The sequence below is a fragment of the Cloeon dipterum genome, chromosome X, assembly GCF_949628265.1.
Source record: "Cloeon dipterum chromosome X, ieCloDipt1.1, whole genome shotgun sequence".
In the NCBI taxonomy this organism is placed as follows: Eukaryota; Metazoa; Arthropoda; class Insecta; order Ephemeroptera; family Baetidae; genus Cloeon; species Cloeon dipterum.
In genome coordinates this window covers 3,468,585-3,482,386 of record NC_088790.1, presented here as the reverse complement: position 1 = coordinate 3,482,386, position 13,802 = coordinate 3,468,585, and the positions used below count along the sequence as shown (strand labels likewise).

At 40.8% G+C, this 13,802-nt stretch overlaps 3 protein-coding genes across 9 annotated transcripts in view; 1 reads left to right on the top strand and 2 right to left on the bottom strand.

Annotated features, from left to right (window-relative positions):
• The window catches only part of Sema2a (Semaphorin 2a), a 300,390-nt gene extending 295,458 nt beyond the window's left edge, over nt 1-4,932 (top strand). For all 6 annotated transcript variants that reach the window (XM_065496354.1, XM_065496353.1, XM_065496351.1 and 3 more), the window contains 7 exons: nt 1,447-1,677; nt 1,731-1,967; nt 2,020-2,196; nt 2,254-2,378; nt 2,582-2,733; nt 2,785-3,220; nt 3,489-4,932. In XM_065496354.1, coding sequence (XP_065352426.1) covers nt 1,447-1,677; nt 1,731-1,967; nt 2,020-2,196; nt 2,254-2,378; nt 2,582-2,733; nt 2,785-3,220; nt 3,489-3,575 — 1,445 coding nt within the window. In that variant the 3' untranslated portion in view covers nt 3,576-4,932. The remainder of the gene's footprint in view (nt 1-1,446; nt 1,678-1,730; nt 1,968-2,019; nt 2,197-2,253; nt 2,379-2,581; nt 2,734-2,784; nt 3,221-3,488) is intronic.
• Nucleotides 4,933-5,251: 319 nt separating this feature from the next.
• LOC135946908 (RNA-binding protein 47-like) lies at nt 5,252-7,630 on the bottom strand. Of its 2 annotated transcripts, none has more exons than XM_065495385.1 (4): nt 7,274-7,630; nt 7,058-7,210; nt 5,858-6,211; nt 5,252-5,572 (listed from the first exon to the last, which is right to left on the bottom strand). In XM_065495385.1, the coding sequence occupies exons 1-4, from the start codon at nt 7,526-7,528 to the stop codon at nt 5,393-5,395; spliced, it is 942 nt and encodes a 313-aa protein (XP_065351457.1). In that variant the 5' UTR covers nt 7,529-7,630; the 3' UTR covers nt 5,252-5,392. The 2 variants fall into 2 exon arrangements, with proteins under 2 accessions (XP_065351457.1, XP_065351458.1); XM_065495386.1 differs by having other exon boundaries at nt 5,252-5,566.
• A 782-nt stretch (nt 7,631-8,412) lies between these two features.
• Nucleotides 8,413-10,531, bottom strand: LOC135945247 (protein artemis-like). The gene is made up of 7 exons (XM_065492806.1): nt 10,251-10,531; nt 9,667-9,904; nt 9,352-9,614; nt 8,867-9,027; nt 8,719-8,811; nt 8,526-8,669; nt 8,413-8,460 (listed from the first exon to the last, which is right to left on the bottom strand). Exons 1-7 carry the CDS (start codon nt 10,357-10,359, stop codon nt 8,413-8,415), a joined length of 1,056 nt encoding a protein of 351 aa, XP_065348878.1. The 5' UTR covers nt 10,360-10,531.
• Between the last annotated feature and the right edge of the window lie 3,271 nt (nt 10,532-13,802).

Below are 13,802 nucleotides of genomic sequence, written 5' to 3'. Positions count from 1 at the left end.
AAAATTTACAGCGTGGATCGAATGAGGTGGTGTTGGACGAGTAATGACGATCATTTTTGGCCGCTTGGTTATGGAAAAATCAATTTTTAAGCCTGATCATGAATCATGACGAACTTGCGGATGGCCGGAGGGTCGGCGGGCGCATTTAAAATACACAAAAAGTGATATGCCTCTGGTCTGGAGGATCTGCTCCGGTGGTTTTTATCCCCGCGCGCTCGAGAGAAAGTGAGTGAAGGACCGCAGCCAGAGCCAGCGCAGGGTGGGCCGAGATAAGTAAGGGCTGAATCAGCACCCCCGACACCACCACTCCTCGACGTGAAAAATATATAATTTGGAGAAAAAGGCGTGCGCGCCGCAGACGAAATTTAATAGAATAATAATTTTTAGCCCCTTTATGCGGCGGCGGCGGCCGAGTAAATTAAAGCTGGATTAAGTGAGAGTATAGCTCGGTTATTACATTACGCGTGGTCGACAATTTCTCGTGTGTGAAGGGTTTGCAGCAGAATCAGCAGGAAAGAAAGAGCAAGGCACGCTTCAATTTCATTTCGCCTCGACTGTTTATTTTCAGCCGGATTATATCTGATTAGCAACTTTTTAGCCGGATTATTAAAGAAAAACTTTATGATGATATTGTGTGTGCAGCGTGGCTAATTTTTCGCTCGAAAAAGGCAGCCGGTTCGTTAACGTTTTCATTTGCTCCTGTGCGCGGCAATTTATTATGCATTCACATCAGGGCTCATTCGCCTGATTGTGCAAGAAAGCGGAGCAAAACTGATTTACGCCGGCTACCTTTTCCTACGAATCTTGGAATCCATTCATTGCGAATTTAAATGAAGAAGCAGCGCGGGGCAGAAAAGGCTTGATGACGAAAACTCTTGTCTCTTCCGCTCAGTCGGCAGCTCTTGATTACACAAGCAGGACAGGATAATAATAAAAAAGATTCATGCGCCGTGTAATTTAATTTTTGCCCTTTAACGAACACACCGAGTCAGCTCCAGATAACTCTGACAAATGTATACACACACACTGCTCTCTTTTTAAATTCACCTGCCGCCGCACGTGCTGTCCGAAACGTCACAGCAGAATTCCGAATAAGCCAGCCAGCCGGCTTGTTAGCGAAAATAAAGGGAAAAGAGAGAGAAACACACCAAATGAACTCCCTTATGCGAAAGGGGGAGAGAGAGAGAGCAGACATCATTTTTGGCCAAATTTGTGACATCCCATTTTATATTTCACTTGTTACTTTCTGTTTACCCATGGAGAAAATTGTGCTTTTCCCGCAGCCCGAATAATGCAAACTACTACTGGCTGGATTCCGTAAAATTTGCATTTTATGAAACACCGCGAGGACGCAATTTCCTCTGCCACTTGTTAAATTAAATGAAAAGTTCACGCACCGCCGAGTACGATAAAATGCTAATGGCTCTTGTTGCACGCCTGTTTCAGAGCCTAATTTCGTCGGATCGTACGACATAGGCAACTACGTCTACTTCTTCTTCCGCGAGACTGCAGTCGAGTACATCAACTGCGGCAAGATGATCTACTCCAGGGTGGCCAGGGTGTGCAAGAACGACAACGGAGGAAAAACTATCCTTACCCAAAACTGGGCCACCTATTTGAAGGCCCGACTGAATTGTTCCATCCCCGGAGAGTTCCCGTTCTATTTCAACGAAATCCGTAAGTTAATAAATTTGAGTTTTATTCAAATTTATTCCAATACGCCTCTTCAGAGAGCATTTACAAAGTGCCTGGTGACGATGAAAAGTTCTACGCAACCTTCACCACGTCAATGAACGGTCTGGTGGGATCTGCCATTTGCACCTTTACCATCGACGACATCCAGGCGGCTTTCAGCGGCAAATTCAAGGAGCAAGCATCGAGCAGCTCTGCGTGGCTGCCAGTCCTTAGCAACAAAGTGCCTGAGCCTCGCCCAGGCGAGTGTGTCAATGACACCAAAACTCTTCCAGGTGAGATTTCTCCGCTTGATTTCGCAGCAAATGGCTAAAAATATTACTTTAGATTCCGTATTGAGTTTCATCCGCCTCCACCCACTCATGGACTCGGCAGTCAGACACGAAAATGAAAAACCAGTCTTCTACAAGCGCGACTTGGTGTTCTCGCGCCTTGTGGTAGACAAAGTCAAGGTGGTCACCTACGGCAATGAGCAAGAATACACCATCTACTACGCTGGAACAAGTGAGTATTTATATTTATAAAAATGAGAAAAATATTGATGAAATGTTATAATTTCAGTCGACGGAAAGGTGCTCAAAATCGTCCAGTGGTATGACACCAATGGCCAGTCAGCCTCCAGTCTTTTGGACGTGTTGGAGTTGACTCCTGGCGAGCCAATCAGAGTCATGGAAATCTCGCAGAAGGTAATTTCACATAAAAAAAGTAAATATCTAGAGGTCTCAGCCGCGATATTTAAGGCGGCTTCTGGCAATTTTCACCAACAATACCTTAAACGTGGAGATTGATTGACATTCGCTTTTTAATTTTTGACCCTTTTTCCTGCGCGGCTGACTGAGACCTCTATATAAATCTTTTTCAAATATTAAAATCCCATTTAAATTTCCAGCACAAATCTCTATACGTGGCGTCGGACAACCGAGTGCGCCAGTTGGACCTGGTCATGTGCAACAGGCGCTACGACAACTGCCTCCGCTGTGTGCACGACCCGTACTGCGGCTGGGACAAGGAAACAAGTTCCTGCAGGCCTTTCGTCAAAGGGTAAGCCCCTGGGAAAACCAAACATCAAATTTTACAACATTAATTTTCCAGGCTGTTGCAAGACGTGTCCAACAGCTCGGTCAGCATCTGCGAGACGAGCATTTCGAAGAAGAAGATGGTGGTGACCTGGGGCCAGAGTGTGCACCTGGGCTGCTTCGCCAAGATGCCGGAGGTGCTTTCCAGCCAGACCGTCATCTGGTATCACCACAGCAAGGACAAGGGCCGCTACCAAATCACCTTCCGCCCCGACAAGTACATCGAGACCTCGGAGCACGGGCTCGTCATCATCGGCGTGAGGGAGGCCGACTCCGGCAGGTACGACTGCTTCCTCGGCGGCTCTCTGCTCTGCAGCTACAACATCACCGTCGACGCCCACCGATGCAGCGCACCAAACAAGTCCCAGGACTACCAGAAGGTCTACTCGGACTGGTGCCACGAGTTCGAGAAGTACAAGCAGGCCATGAAAAACTGGGAGAAAAAACAGGAAGTGAGTCTCGATCAACTCTTTAATTGACTTAGCAATTCTGACCCTTAGAACTGGAGATTTGGAGTTTGCACTAACGTTTAAATTGGCTTAAAATGGTCTAATACGCACACTCCATTCCCGCATGTATTAAAAATAGCTAAGAAAAACCTTCTATAAATTCACAAAACACCACTAGAATTTTTCATATCAGATAAAGACCAAGAAACTAATTCCTCTAAACATCCGAAAAAAATCCATTTGATTTTAAAAATTGAACTAAATCTTTCAGCAATGCAGCTCAAGATCAAACGACAGCAGCAACCAGAACGCCCATCCAAATGAAATCTCGATGAGGTCGTCCCGACCCCTGGTCTGATTTGGTCAGCCGCATCAATAAGACTCGAACCTGATTTCAACCATAGTTCCGTAGTTCATCTTTAAAGGAACAGTCACTTTTGAGTGCGTCAGAGAGATGGAGCGTCTATTTGTTGCCGTGTGAATCTGTCTACTGAGAGCTAGCAAAATCAGTTGATTGCTCGCCGCTCGGCTGCTGAAATAAGAAGATTCCACTCGTCCGGGGCGCAGCAAGCGGAGAGTGTTTCTGTGATATTCTAACCTTCTTATGCAACAAAAACTTAGTATTTATTATAATGCTACCACTGAGGCCGATCGAGCTACAAAATGTGAATTGACAAAGGTTAAAAGAAAAATAATATGCCAGTTAATCAAAATTTAATGATGTAGACACGAGATGCTTCTGGTTATTTTGATCCTAATCTGGCTGGTCTGTGATGACTGAGAGAGACACTTTTCGTAGAGAATTATCGGCGGAACCTCATTTTTGATAAGAGAAGGACATCAGTGATGCAATTGCTAATATAAATGTAACGAGAGATGGACCTATATATAATTGTGTACTTTTGTTGAGATCAATATGAAGTGTGTATAAATGGAGATAATATTTTGTGTGTGTAGTGGCCAAGTGACTGTAAACTTGAGTTTTGAGCCGCAATTTGACGTCCATTGCGCGATTCGAGTGAGATCGGGCAAGTTCTCCCTTCGGTGCGGCGCTATAAACCGGGACAATCCTCAAGCCGACGCGCCCGCACCGACAGACACCACCTGCCAAGATCAAACAAACACACTGCAGCCAATCTGTTGTACATTGCAAGTGCGTAGGAATGCATTCTCGCAAAAAGAAAGTAACAAAACCGTGTACATTACTCTGTAAGTTAAAACGATGATTATTTAGACTCTTCGCTACACAATAAGATGATGATGATGATGGCTTTTCATCTCTACTTAAACTTTAAGAGCTTGTTACATTATCAAAATCTTTCAAACTAAATGTGTAAAAATTAAAAAGAACAGATGAAATTAAGGCAGAGGGCTCGAGACCGAAATTGATTCATCCTTGTGAGAGAGAGAGAGTGTTGTGTAAATATTAAACTGTGCGAGGCGAAAAGAGGTAGAAACATGCTAACTCCGTATACATGACAGAAAATTAAAATGTATGTTCACCACTGCAATAAACACAGCGGAGCAAATTTCCTTATTATGTTAGTAAGAAGAATGTAGAGCAAAAAATTCAAGTGTATCTGCAAAGAGCGCATTATTTTTTAGGTTCGATGCCTGACAAGTAAAAATTTTATTACTTGAGATTTGTGGATATTGGAAAATAGCTGAAAATTTTGTGAATCATGAAATAAAAATAAGCAAGAATAAGATATAGATTATTTTGTTTCAATTTTCAATCACATTCCTTGAGCTTAATAACAGGCCAATAATTAAGAACATTTATTGTTTGTGAAATTAAGCAATACAATTTGCAGTAATGATTCAAGGACCGAGGATGAAAGTTAAATTTCATATTTTGCTAATGATTTGGAACCTGTTCCCTATCTTTCCGTGTAAAAAAAATTGGAAAAGTTGCGAATTTTGACGCACACCCCGAGCAATCGACGCATTTTGTCGCGGGGAGGCGAATTTTCAAGTCAGAAGCCGAATCCGGCCCTTAGGTAAATTTAAAAAAAAACCTTCAAATAACGCAAATTTTCTTTTTGTACTTTATTTATTCAGATATGTCCACATTTCATGCGAATAAGTTAATACATGTTAATACACACTGTTGTCTCGCGCCTATCATACAGACTTTTAGATTCAGAATCCAAAGGCGAAGAAACATAAAATTTGTTACATCTGCGGTGGCCAAAAGAGAGGCTGGAAGCCAAAGGACGGCGAAGCAACAGGCACCAACGGCCACGGGCTTCTCTGCTGGGGTGGAACTCCACCTGCTGCTGCTGCCTTTAGAGCCCTTTTCCGAGCCCAATACTCCTCAGCACTCTCAGTTGGTAGAGCTGCCGTATTCTGTGACTAGATTAAAAAAAACGAAATGATTTTTTGAATGCATTAGAAATAAAATTAGGACTAAATCTTGAAAATGTTCGGATTTTAAGCACATCATTACACAAAATAAACAAAATCCAAAATGCGCTAACTTTGCTTAAAATGGTCTCATTTAAAAAAGGAAATACTAAAACGTTGAATTATATTTTTACCAAAATAAATCAATTTAATTTAAAAGAGTACCACCAACTAAATAATTTTAAACCAAAAATAAATGAAAAAATGAAAAATGGCATTGATTTCGTGTATTACCTGCGGCGGAGTCCTGTTGAAAGAGACGAAAGGAGGCATCTGCAGTCTCTGCCTGGGAACATTGCTGGGTCGGTCTCGCCGGACAAGCTGGACGCGCACCTCTCGTCCGCACTGGTCCGGAAGGATGGCCAGCAGCTTCCTGCGAGCCACGGCGGCGGCCCGGTGGTTGTCGTACTCGAGGATGGCGCGGGTGGCGCAGGTCCAGCGCACTGCACGCACGCCCTCGGTGTGCTCCTTGACCAAAGGCTCCAGGCATTCGCGCTGCGCGGTGCTCGGCATGTTGGACACCTCTACCTCGCAGTTGTTGCGCGACGCAGACACGCGGATCCCTCCGCGAGAGCTGCACCCCTCAATCTTAAAAATTAAAACGAGGTGATGCTGATTTTATAAGAATTTGACCAATTTTAAAGACGTTTTTATGATCAAAAACTTTTTTAGACGGTTTCTGTTGTCTGCAAATTTTAATCCGAATCCCTTGCTATGATAAAAATTAAGCTTTACTCTGTTTTTTTTTCAAATTTAAAATAATTTAAAACTAAGATACCATATCTGAACATGAATTGTTATATTTTCAGGATCAAAGAGCGTGAAAATATTAAAATTTAATTTTTTAAAGTTAAAATAATGTAACTATTTTTTTTATAAATCTCCTTTTTAAAATATATAACATATAACCAATCTACGGATAAAATTATTCATATTTTTTATTATTTAAAAAAATAATTTAAGATTATAAATAAAAATTTATACCCAGAAGGTTTGGAAAATTTCATTCAATAATTTGTTCATTGGCAGACGTTTAATAGGAATTTGTAATTTTATTTATTCTGACGTAGAAAACATATGAAGAACTTAATAATTAATTTTAGCTGAATCATATTCATTCACGAAAAACTTCCGCCTGCCAGACCCATTTCTGACCTGAGTCTGACCTGCGTCTCACCTTAATCTCCCGCAATTCGACTGGTATGCTGTTAATAAGCCTGCAAGAAGAAGCCCCCTCCCCACTCTTCGCCGCGTTACGTTCAACTCATTCATTCTGTCCCAAGCTGCAGTTGCAGGCGGTGCGAGTGATTTTCAGTGTCGAATCGGGATTGTCGGCCAAAAAACTCAATTTATTTCGAAATTTGGCTTTGTAGTGTGTTCCGTCGATCGGCCTCGTGCATGTACACATTCATATAAATGAATTTGGTGACGCACCTGATACTTGTCGAGAGCCGTGATGGCCGCCTGCGCGTCCTGCGGGTTGCAGAACTTGACGTAGGCAAACCCGCGGTGCGATCCGTCAAAGTCGAGCATCATCCTCACCTCGTACAGCTTCCCGAAGGACTCGAACAGCGGCACCAGCACGTCCTGCCCAACAAAAACCGGTTTTAAAGTAAGTGCTTTTTCGCTTTCCTCTAATTTTCCACTTACCTCGAAACAATGGGGTGGAATGCGGGACACGTACAGTTCTGCCTCCGCAGGGGGTGGAGGGTGGTCTTCCCATCCGGGGCAGGGTCCTCCGTACCGGCGTTGTCCGTTCTCCTGCACCATTTTATAACCGGTTCTGTCGATCAGTTGGAGCAGCCGATGAGGCAGGTCATCGTCGCCCCTGCTGCTCCTCGCAGCAGCGGCCCCGGCGGCCTCTCGCTGGGCTCCTCGGGGGCGGCGGGACCTTTCGTGCTGCATTGTCGGACCAAAATGGCCCTCTGCTTCTATTGTACATGACCTTTTGGACAATTCTCAAAGGAATCATTTTCTCTTTTGGGAAAAAAATTGCGCGAAATTTAAAATTATTGCGCAATATGTTGTAATCCAGATAAAAATGAGATTTTTTGTGAAAATAGTTATTAAAATAATGCAAAATTCTTGCAAAACCGTCGTAAAAAATCAGAATTAGTGGAATTATTGGTCTACTAAATTAAGCTATTAAAATCTAATGGATTTAATTAAACACAAATTATTATTTAAGAGAAAATACAATTTTATTTGTAAGAACTATGGATGATTTACATAAAATAAAAATAAAAACAGCATTATTTCTTAATAGTAATCCATACAAAATCTTAAATCTATGGAATTAAGGCGATTATCAAACGATATTTTTATTTGTAAACAAACTCTGCCAATGCAATCCGTAATTTGTTTGAAACTTAAATATTGAAATATTTTAGGATAAAAACTATAATAACTAATTATATTTTAAAACTAAATTTTATATTTCATGAACTAAAATCTAGAAAATTTTAAAGTAAAGCTTTACAGAAAAATCCTTTTCTTGCCTTTAATTAAAATTTTATCTAAAAAAGAGGAAAAAGCTATAAATTTCCCTGGTTGTCGTTTAAATCAAAGTAAAGCCCGTTAATATGAAACAGGAAATCACGTTTCCACAATTTAAGGAACTTGTCTTCAAAATTCGCAAAACCTGATTTCATTATTACACATTGCAGCGAAAAATATTGCTATATTTCACAAATGAACTACTTTTTCTTTTTCTGTTGTTAAAAAATGCACATTGTTCCTAATTGTTGGTCTATAAAGCTCTAAAAATATTCTTCCGTGTCCATGGCAAATCAGTTGTTGTACGCCTTACATGCAATATAATCCAGTTCCACCTGAATCTGTAATGGGTGAATTTATAATAGACGCTAAAACACCTTAAAATCATATCCGTATTATTACATACCTCATCCTGATAGTATCCATCAGGAATAACTAAAGCTACAGCACAGCCCGGTTTGAAGTAACGAAGGAAGGCTTTCAGCTCCTTCCTCGACGAGTGCATAGAGTGCGCAATATTTACTGCTCTGGCTCCTTCCCACTGAACCCACTGTACAAAAGATTTTAATTCTGGAATTAAATTTATCAAATATACTTACGTTGGTATTTTCTTGAATGGCATACCACTGGGCCGAAAGACGAATTTTCAAAGCGGCAGGGCTGTTGCAGAAGTGATTGGTGCCAGGTTTTCCCTGAATGCAAAAATGATCAGTTTTTAATTAAACGAATCTTTGTAGAAAAACTTACCGGTTTGCACATATGTATGAATGTGTTATTTGGATTGTTTGTCATGCAAGAGAAAACCGGCTCAACTCCTCGGTAAAAATTGTAACACTCGTCATCAACGTGGATCTGGCAGTTGAATTTCCTGGCCAATGACTGGATAATGATCTCGGAACCAATGTTTGCTGCAGGTAAAATGGAATTTCCATCTCAAATACATGATTTTAGAGTAGAGGTCTCAGCCGCGAGATTTAAGGCGGCCGCTGGCGGGACTGGCTTAGCCGAATTATTTGCCTGGTGGCGGCGGCTGTCGCGGCTGCCATTATTTTAAACGGAACGTTTGATAGTGCTTAACTACCCAAATGGCTGGAAACATGTTTTTTTTCTTCTGCTGTTTTAAATTGTTGACCCTTTTCACTGGCTGCTGCCCACGTGACCCACGATTCGCAGGTTGCCGCAGCGTGGCTGGCTGAGACCTCTATTGTTTTACAGTTATGATTATCATATACCTGGTCTGCTGATGTGCACAATTCTTTGTCCTGCAGTAAATTCAAGGAAATCGTCGATTGCATTCAAGAGCAAGTGGATGGCTTTTTTTCTTGTGGGAAAATTATAAGTTATTTGCTTCAAGTAGGTGGTGTCCAAGTAAACGTTGTCCAGTTGAATTGGCCAACCATTGTTGTGCAGAGCTTTTATGTCCATTAATTCGAACCAGTGGAAACGGAAATCTCCTGTGTAGAGAACAGTAGATTCGTTGGTCCTGAAGAGGAACCTGAACGAAGCTATTTAGAAAAAAGGTCATTTTTAATTGCTCTGGTGCTCACATGCAAGAACCGACGCAGTGGTTTGCTCGGATGGCAGTGACGCCGACGCTCATGCCGTTGATTGGAATGAAGCAATTTTGGTTGAATGGCAACGTCCAAATAATATTATCTAGCAAATTTGTATGCTCTGGATTCATATTTTTCAGGATTGTAGCGCTTTCGCTGCTGCAGTAAAGGATAAGATTGCTATTGGCATAGATATGATTCAGAAATCCATTGATCAGGCCTGTCGTATGATCTGGAACACAAAATTTGTCACATATTTTCCAAAGGAGCGGAATTATTTTAACTGTAATATAATTTATGAGCGATACTTTTTGCCACAACGTAGATTTATCGTTAAATATATGTCACAGAAAGTGGAAATGAGAAGTAAAAAATCATGTCTAAATTGCATTTGAATTATTTTTAATTAGGTATCTTCAATTTGAATAAAAAGGTTAATTTGATTTAAATTAAAAATTATTCATTTAATTAATGCGATGGTTCGGCTGTTGATATGTAAATAAATAATGAATATAAAGAAAAGCAAATTGTTCTTTATACAGCCTTTGAAAAAAAATCCAGAATGAACCCAAAAACACCTGTGTGGCAATGAGTGAGGAAAAACGTCGATGACTTCTCGAAGTTCTCTTCCCGGAACGAGTCGACTGATAATCCTGGAATCTCTTCGATGAAGCCGCTGAAGCTCATTTTCGCAAGTTTCAAAGCAGCAATGACTGGATCGTGGATGAAGACAATATACAATCGTGTGACCGGAAATCTAACTGTAACAAGCAAATCAATATACTTTAATTAACAAAACGTGAGATTGATGGAACGAAGATTTTGCATTTTAGATATTAATTTTTTGCTAAGTTTTTGTCACCTATTGCCTCCAAATTAATTTGTTGCTTGACATGGACTGCAAATTAATCAAATTATGAAGTGAAGTCAATTATTTCAGTGCTAGAAAAGATGATTTGAAGCTGAAGAAGTAGTGGGAAAATATTACTATAGCGAGTTTACTCTGTAAGTCAAATTAAGCAATAATAATAATCGCATTGTAATCTGAAACCCTAAATTATATATGATCAACAGAGAGAGTAAGCTAAATATCGGCGATGAACTTCGACGGGTCTGCAGACGTGCAACGTCTTCTATATTTTCTTGAGGCTACCTCGGGACTCTCGGGAGGTTTAATGCGGCCCAATACACTTCACGGCTGTAGGCAGGGGGAGCTTGTAATATCGCGTCGGAAGTGGAACTACTGTTGAGGCGACTAATTTGGTCAGTTTTGGCCGTTTCGGGGATCGAAGCGTCTTGTGAGTTGCGAGGGAGTTGAATACGCGGTTCAGCTCGCGGCAGAGGAGCGAGCGAAACTTGACGAAGCGCGCGCAGAGGAAGAGGAGCTGCTCGAGCTATAATTTAATAGTCCATAAATGGGGAGACGCAGAACAAGCCACGTTGTTGAAGCTTTAAAGGAAACGAGCCACCTTTTGTAACAATGACTTGTGCAATGTGAAATTTGCAGAGAAATGTAAATTATGACGCTTCTTTATGAATTTTTGAGTATTTTTGCTCAGCTTCTGTGAGAACGCGGCCAACATTAACAATAGGAAAGAGTTAAAAAAACAATTAATAAATCAATCATTTACATAATTTACATTTCTTTGATAATTCGACATTGCAAATCTAAAATTCATTGTTACAACCTCATTGCCTGAGCGTTTCACGCCATAACTGTCAACAAAAATGTCGCCGAGTTTTTTTTCTGATAGTCTTCTTGCACCCATGCTAAATCCACTGTTTTCTTTAGAGGTCAATGAATATAAGTTTTTTTCAGTAGCAGGCGCTCCACTAACCGCCAACTAGCGCTTACATTAATTTAGACAAAATATTTCTCTGGTATTCGCGCGCAAAGCAATTCCAACACAGTGTTTCTCTTTCAATACTCCTCCGTTTTCTGCGTCAGGAAAGGCTCGCTGCAGTGACATCACCCAAGCACCCTAACACGCCGTGATTGAAAATTTAGGAGATACCGGAGATAAACTAAATTTACGGATTAGGGGGAAAAATAAAGACAGCGAGCGGGAGCGCCCGATGGGGCAACTGCTAAGACAAATTTATTAGGGATTTGTAGTCAAGCTCAAATAATGTGTGAGAGCCCAACATGTAGAACGGATGTAAAAAGGTGGGGATAGTATCTTGTCGAGTGGACGTTTTAGATGAAATGCGCCGCGTCTGGAGAAATATTGCAGCGCGCTATTACTGCCACTATTGTGTTAAGAAATATTTTGGAAGAGGAATAATATTGCCCCTTTTGTGAACAAGTGGCGTGAAGATATTAGCTGATGTGTTTTGAAAGGAGGGTGGCTGTGATGCGGTTCCACGACCAAGTGGCGGAAGCGATCGACCGAGAAACGGGAGTCGGGGAAGCTGCAAAGTTAAACAACTTGGTACAGATATACGCGCGAATGATAAAAACCCAGACGCACATGAACAATTATGCGCGCAAAGCATTTCCAACACAGTGTTTCTCTTTCAATACTCCTCCGTTTCCTGCGGCAGCAAACGCTCGCCGCGGTTACATCACCCTAACACATAAAAATATTCATTGAATATTTTCCTCACAGCGGACAAGTCAAATAATGCCAAAACCAGTAATGTATCAATCCCTTTATCACGAAAAGAGTTTGCTTCATGTTGAAATCATAATTTTCTTTGATTGATTCAAGAATCACCCATAATAGCAAAATTAGGCTAACTTACACTCGCACTGATTGGTTCACAAGGGAATGAAACACTCCTTCTCTCGTCACATCGGCACAAAACAGCTTTTTAATTTGTTGTCCATTCGATCAGGGTCAACCCTGCCATAAAATTTTAGTTGTTTCTTCAGCACAAATCCCTTGTAACGGCAAATTGGTTCGTTTTTTGTCATCTTGAGCCTAACAGTATCTTGACCAAATCCCCTCTAACAGCAAAATATTGTCTGCATCCTCCGGTTCCTTCGCACATCACACCCTCCAATAAAGCAGATATTGTTCGAGGAACCCTTAATCTTATTAGATCAAGAACCTGCACGTATTTACTCAGGAAATCTAACCGCACCATAGCTTATTTTCTAGTGAGGACAATATCGAGCTCAAATAAAATAATTTGTTTAGATTTATTTCGTTTAATAGCGCACTGATATTTAAAGGAATATTTTAGCTCGTCTTTTTTTCTACGCGAAAATTGGGCTCAAGAGAAAATATAAAAAAATAAAATTCCGCAATGAATTTTGGAGTGAGCCAAATTGTCCCTTTAGCGCAACGAATTAGACAAGCGGAAAAATCGAGCAATGAAAAAGAAAAATCCAGCATTGAGGGTGTGAACTGTCGTTGGACGAAAATATACATATATCTTTTCTCGTTTCTAGTGAATGGTCAGAAAATTAAAAAGGAAGATTTTCTTGCATCCTCGCATTTTATCCTTGGCTGCGTTAAATATTTGACAAGGCGGTGGTCAAGTCACGTGTAAAAAGTAGAAAAGCATTTGAATAATTCAAGGATTAATTATGCTAAAAAAACTACGAAGCAGGGAAAATATGCGTTTAGTTTTAAATTTCGCATTATATCTGTTTGAAGAACGACCGCAGAAGCGATTTTATTCGATGTGATTTTTAGTCCGCGAGCGGCATAGCGGCGCCGTGCTAGAGTACAGTCACTCGTTTGGAACAAGCTTAGAAAATTGTCCGTCGCCCCATGTGCTACCGCTGTACCGCTACCGCGTAGGGCTCCATTTCCCCCATTTCCAATTAATGTATCATGAAATTAGAAAATGCTCCACCGTCGTATGGTATCGATCCCCAAATTTCCGCTATTATGATTTACAGCAGACAGTGACTTAAAATTTTAATCGAAATACTGAAAAGTTTTGCAGAAAATTTGTAAATAAAATCATTTTTGCCTCTGCTTGAATTCTATTTGAAAATTAGGATAAAGAAATACGAGGACATTGTGTTTATGTTTTTGTGCGTGCTTTGTGGATGGTGTGTTCAGTGAGAAGAAAGAAACTGATCGTAAAAACACAAGGCGAAAAACACTCAGCGCCGTGGGGTCAGTGGAGGATATTTGTCCTAGAAAGCTCTAATTTATAAAAAGTCCATGCAT

Excerpts from the sequence above, each read along its gene's own strand:
- LOC135946908 (XM_065495385.1), bottom strand. The coding sequence starts at position 7,528 with ATGCAGCACGAAAGGTCCCGCCGCCCCCGAGGAGCCCAGCGAGAGGCC. Across the intron at positions 6,212-7,057 it reads CGGCTCTCGACAAGTATCAG|ATTGAGGGGTGCAGCTCTCG; the intron begins GTGCGTCACCAA and ends TTAATTTTTAAG. Across the intron at positions 5,573-5,857 it reads TCAACAGGACTCCGCCGCAG|TCACAGAATACGGCAGCTCT; the intron begins GTAATACACGAA and ends TTTTTAATCTAG.
- LOC135945247 (XM_065492806.1), bottom strand. The coding sequence starts at position 10,359 with ATGAGCTTCAGCGGCTTCATCGAAGAGATTCCAGGATTATCAGTCGAC. Across the intron at positions 9,905-10,250 it reads CCTCACTCATTGCCACACAG|ATCATACGACAGGCCTGATC; the intron begins GTGTTTTTGGGT and ends TTTGTGTTCCAG. Across the intron at positions 8,812-8,866 it reads TCATACATATGTGCAAACCG|GGAAAACCTGGCACCAATCA; the intron begins GTAAGTTTTTCT and ends TTTTGCATTCAG.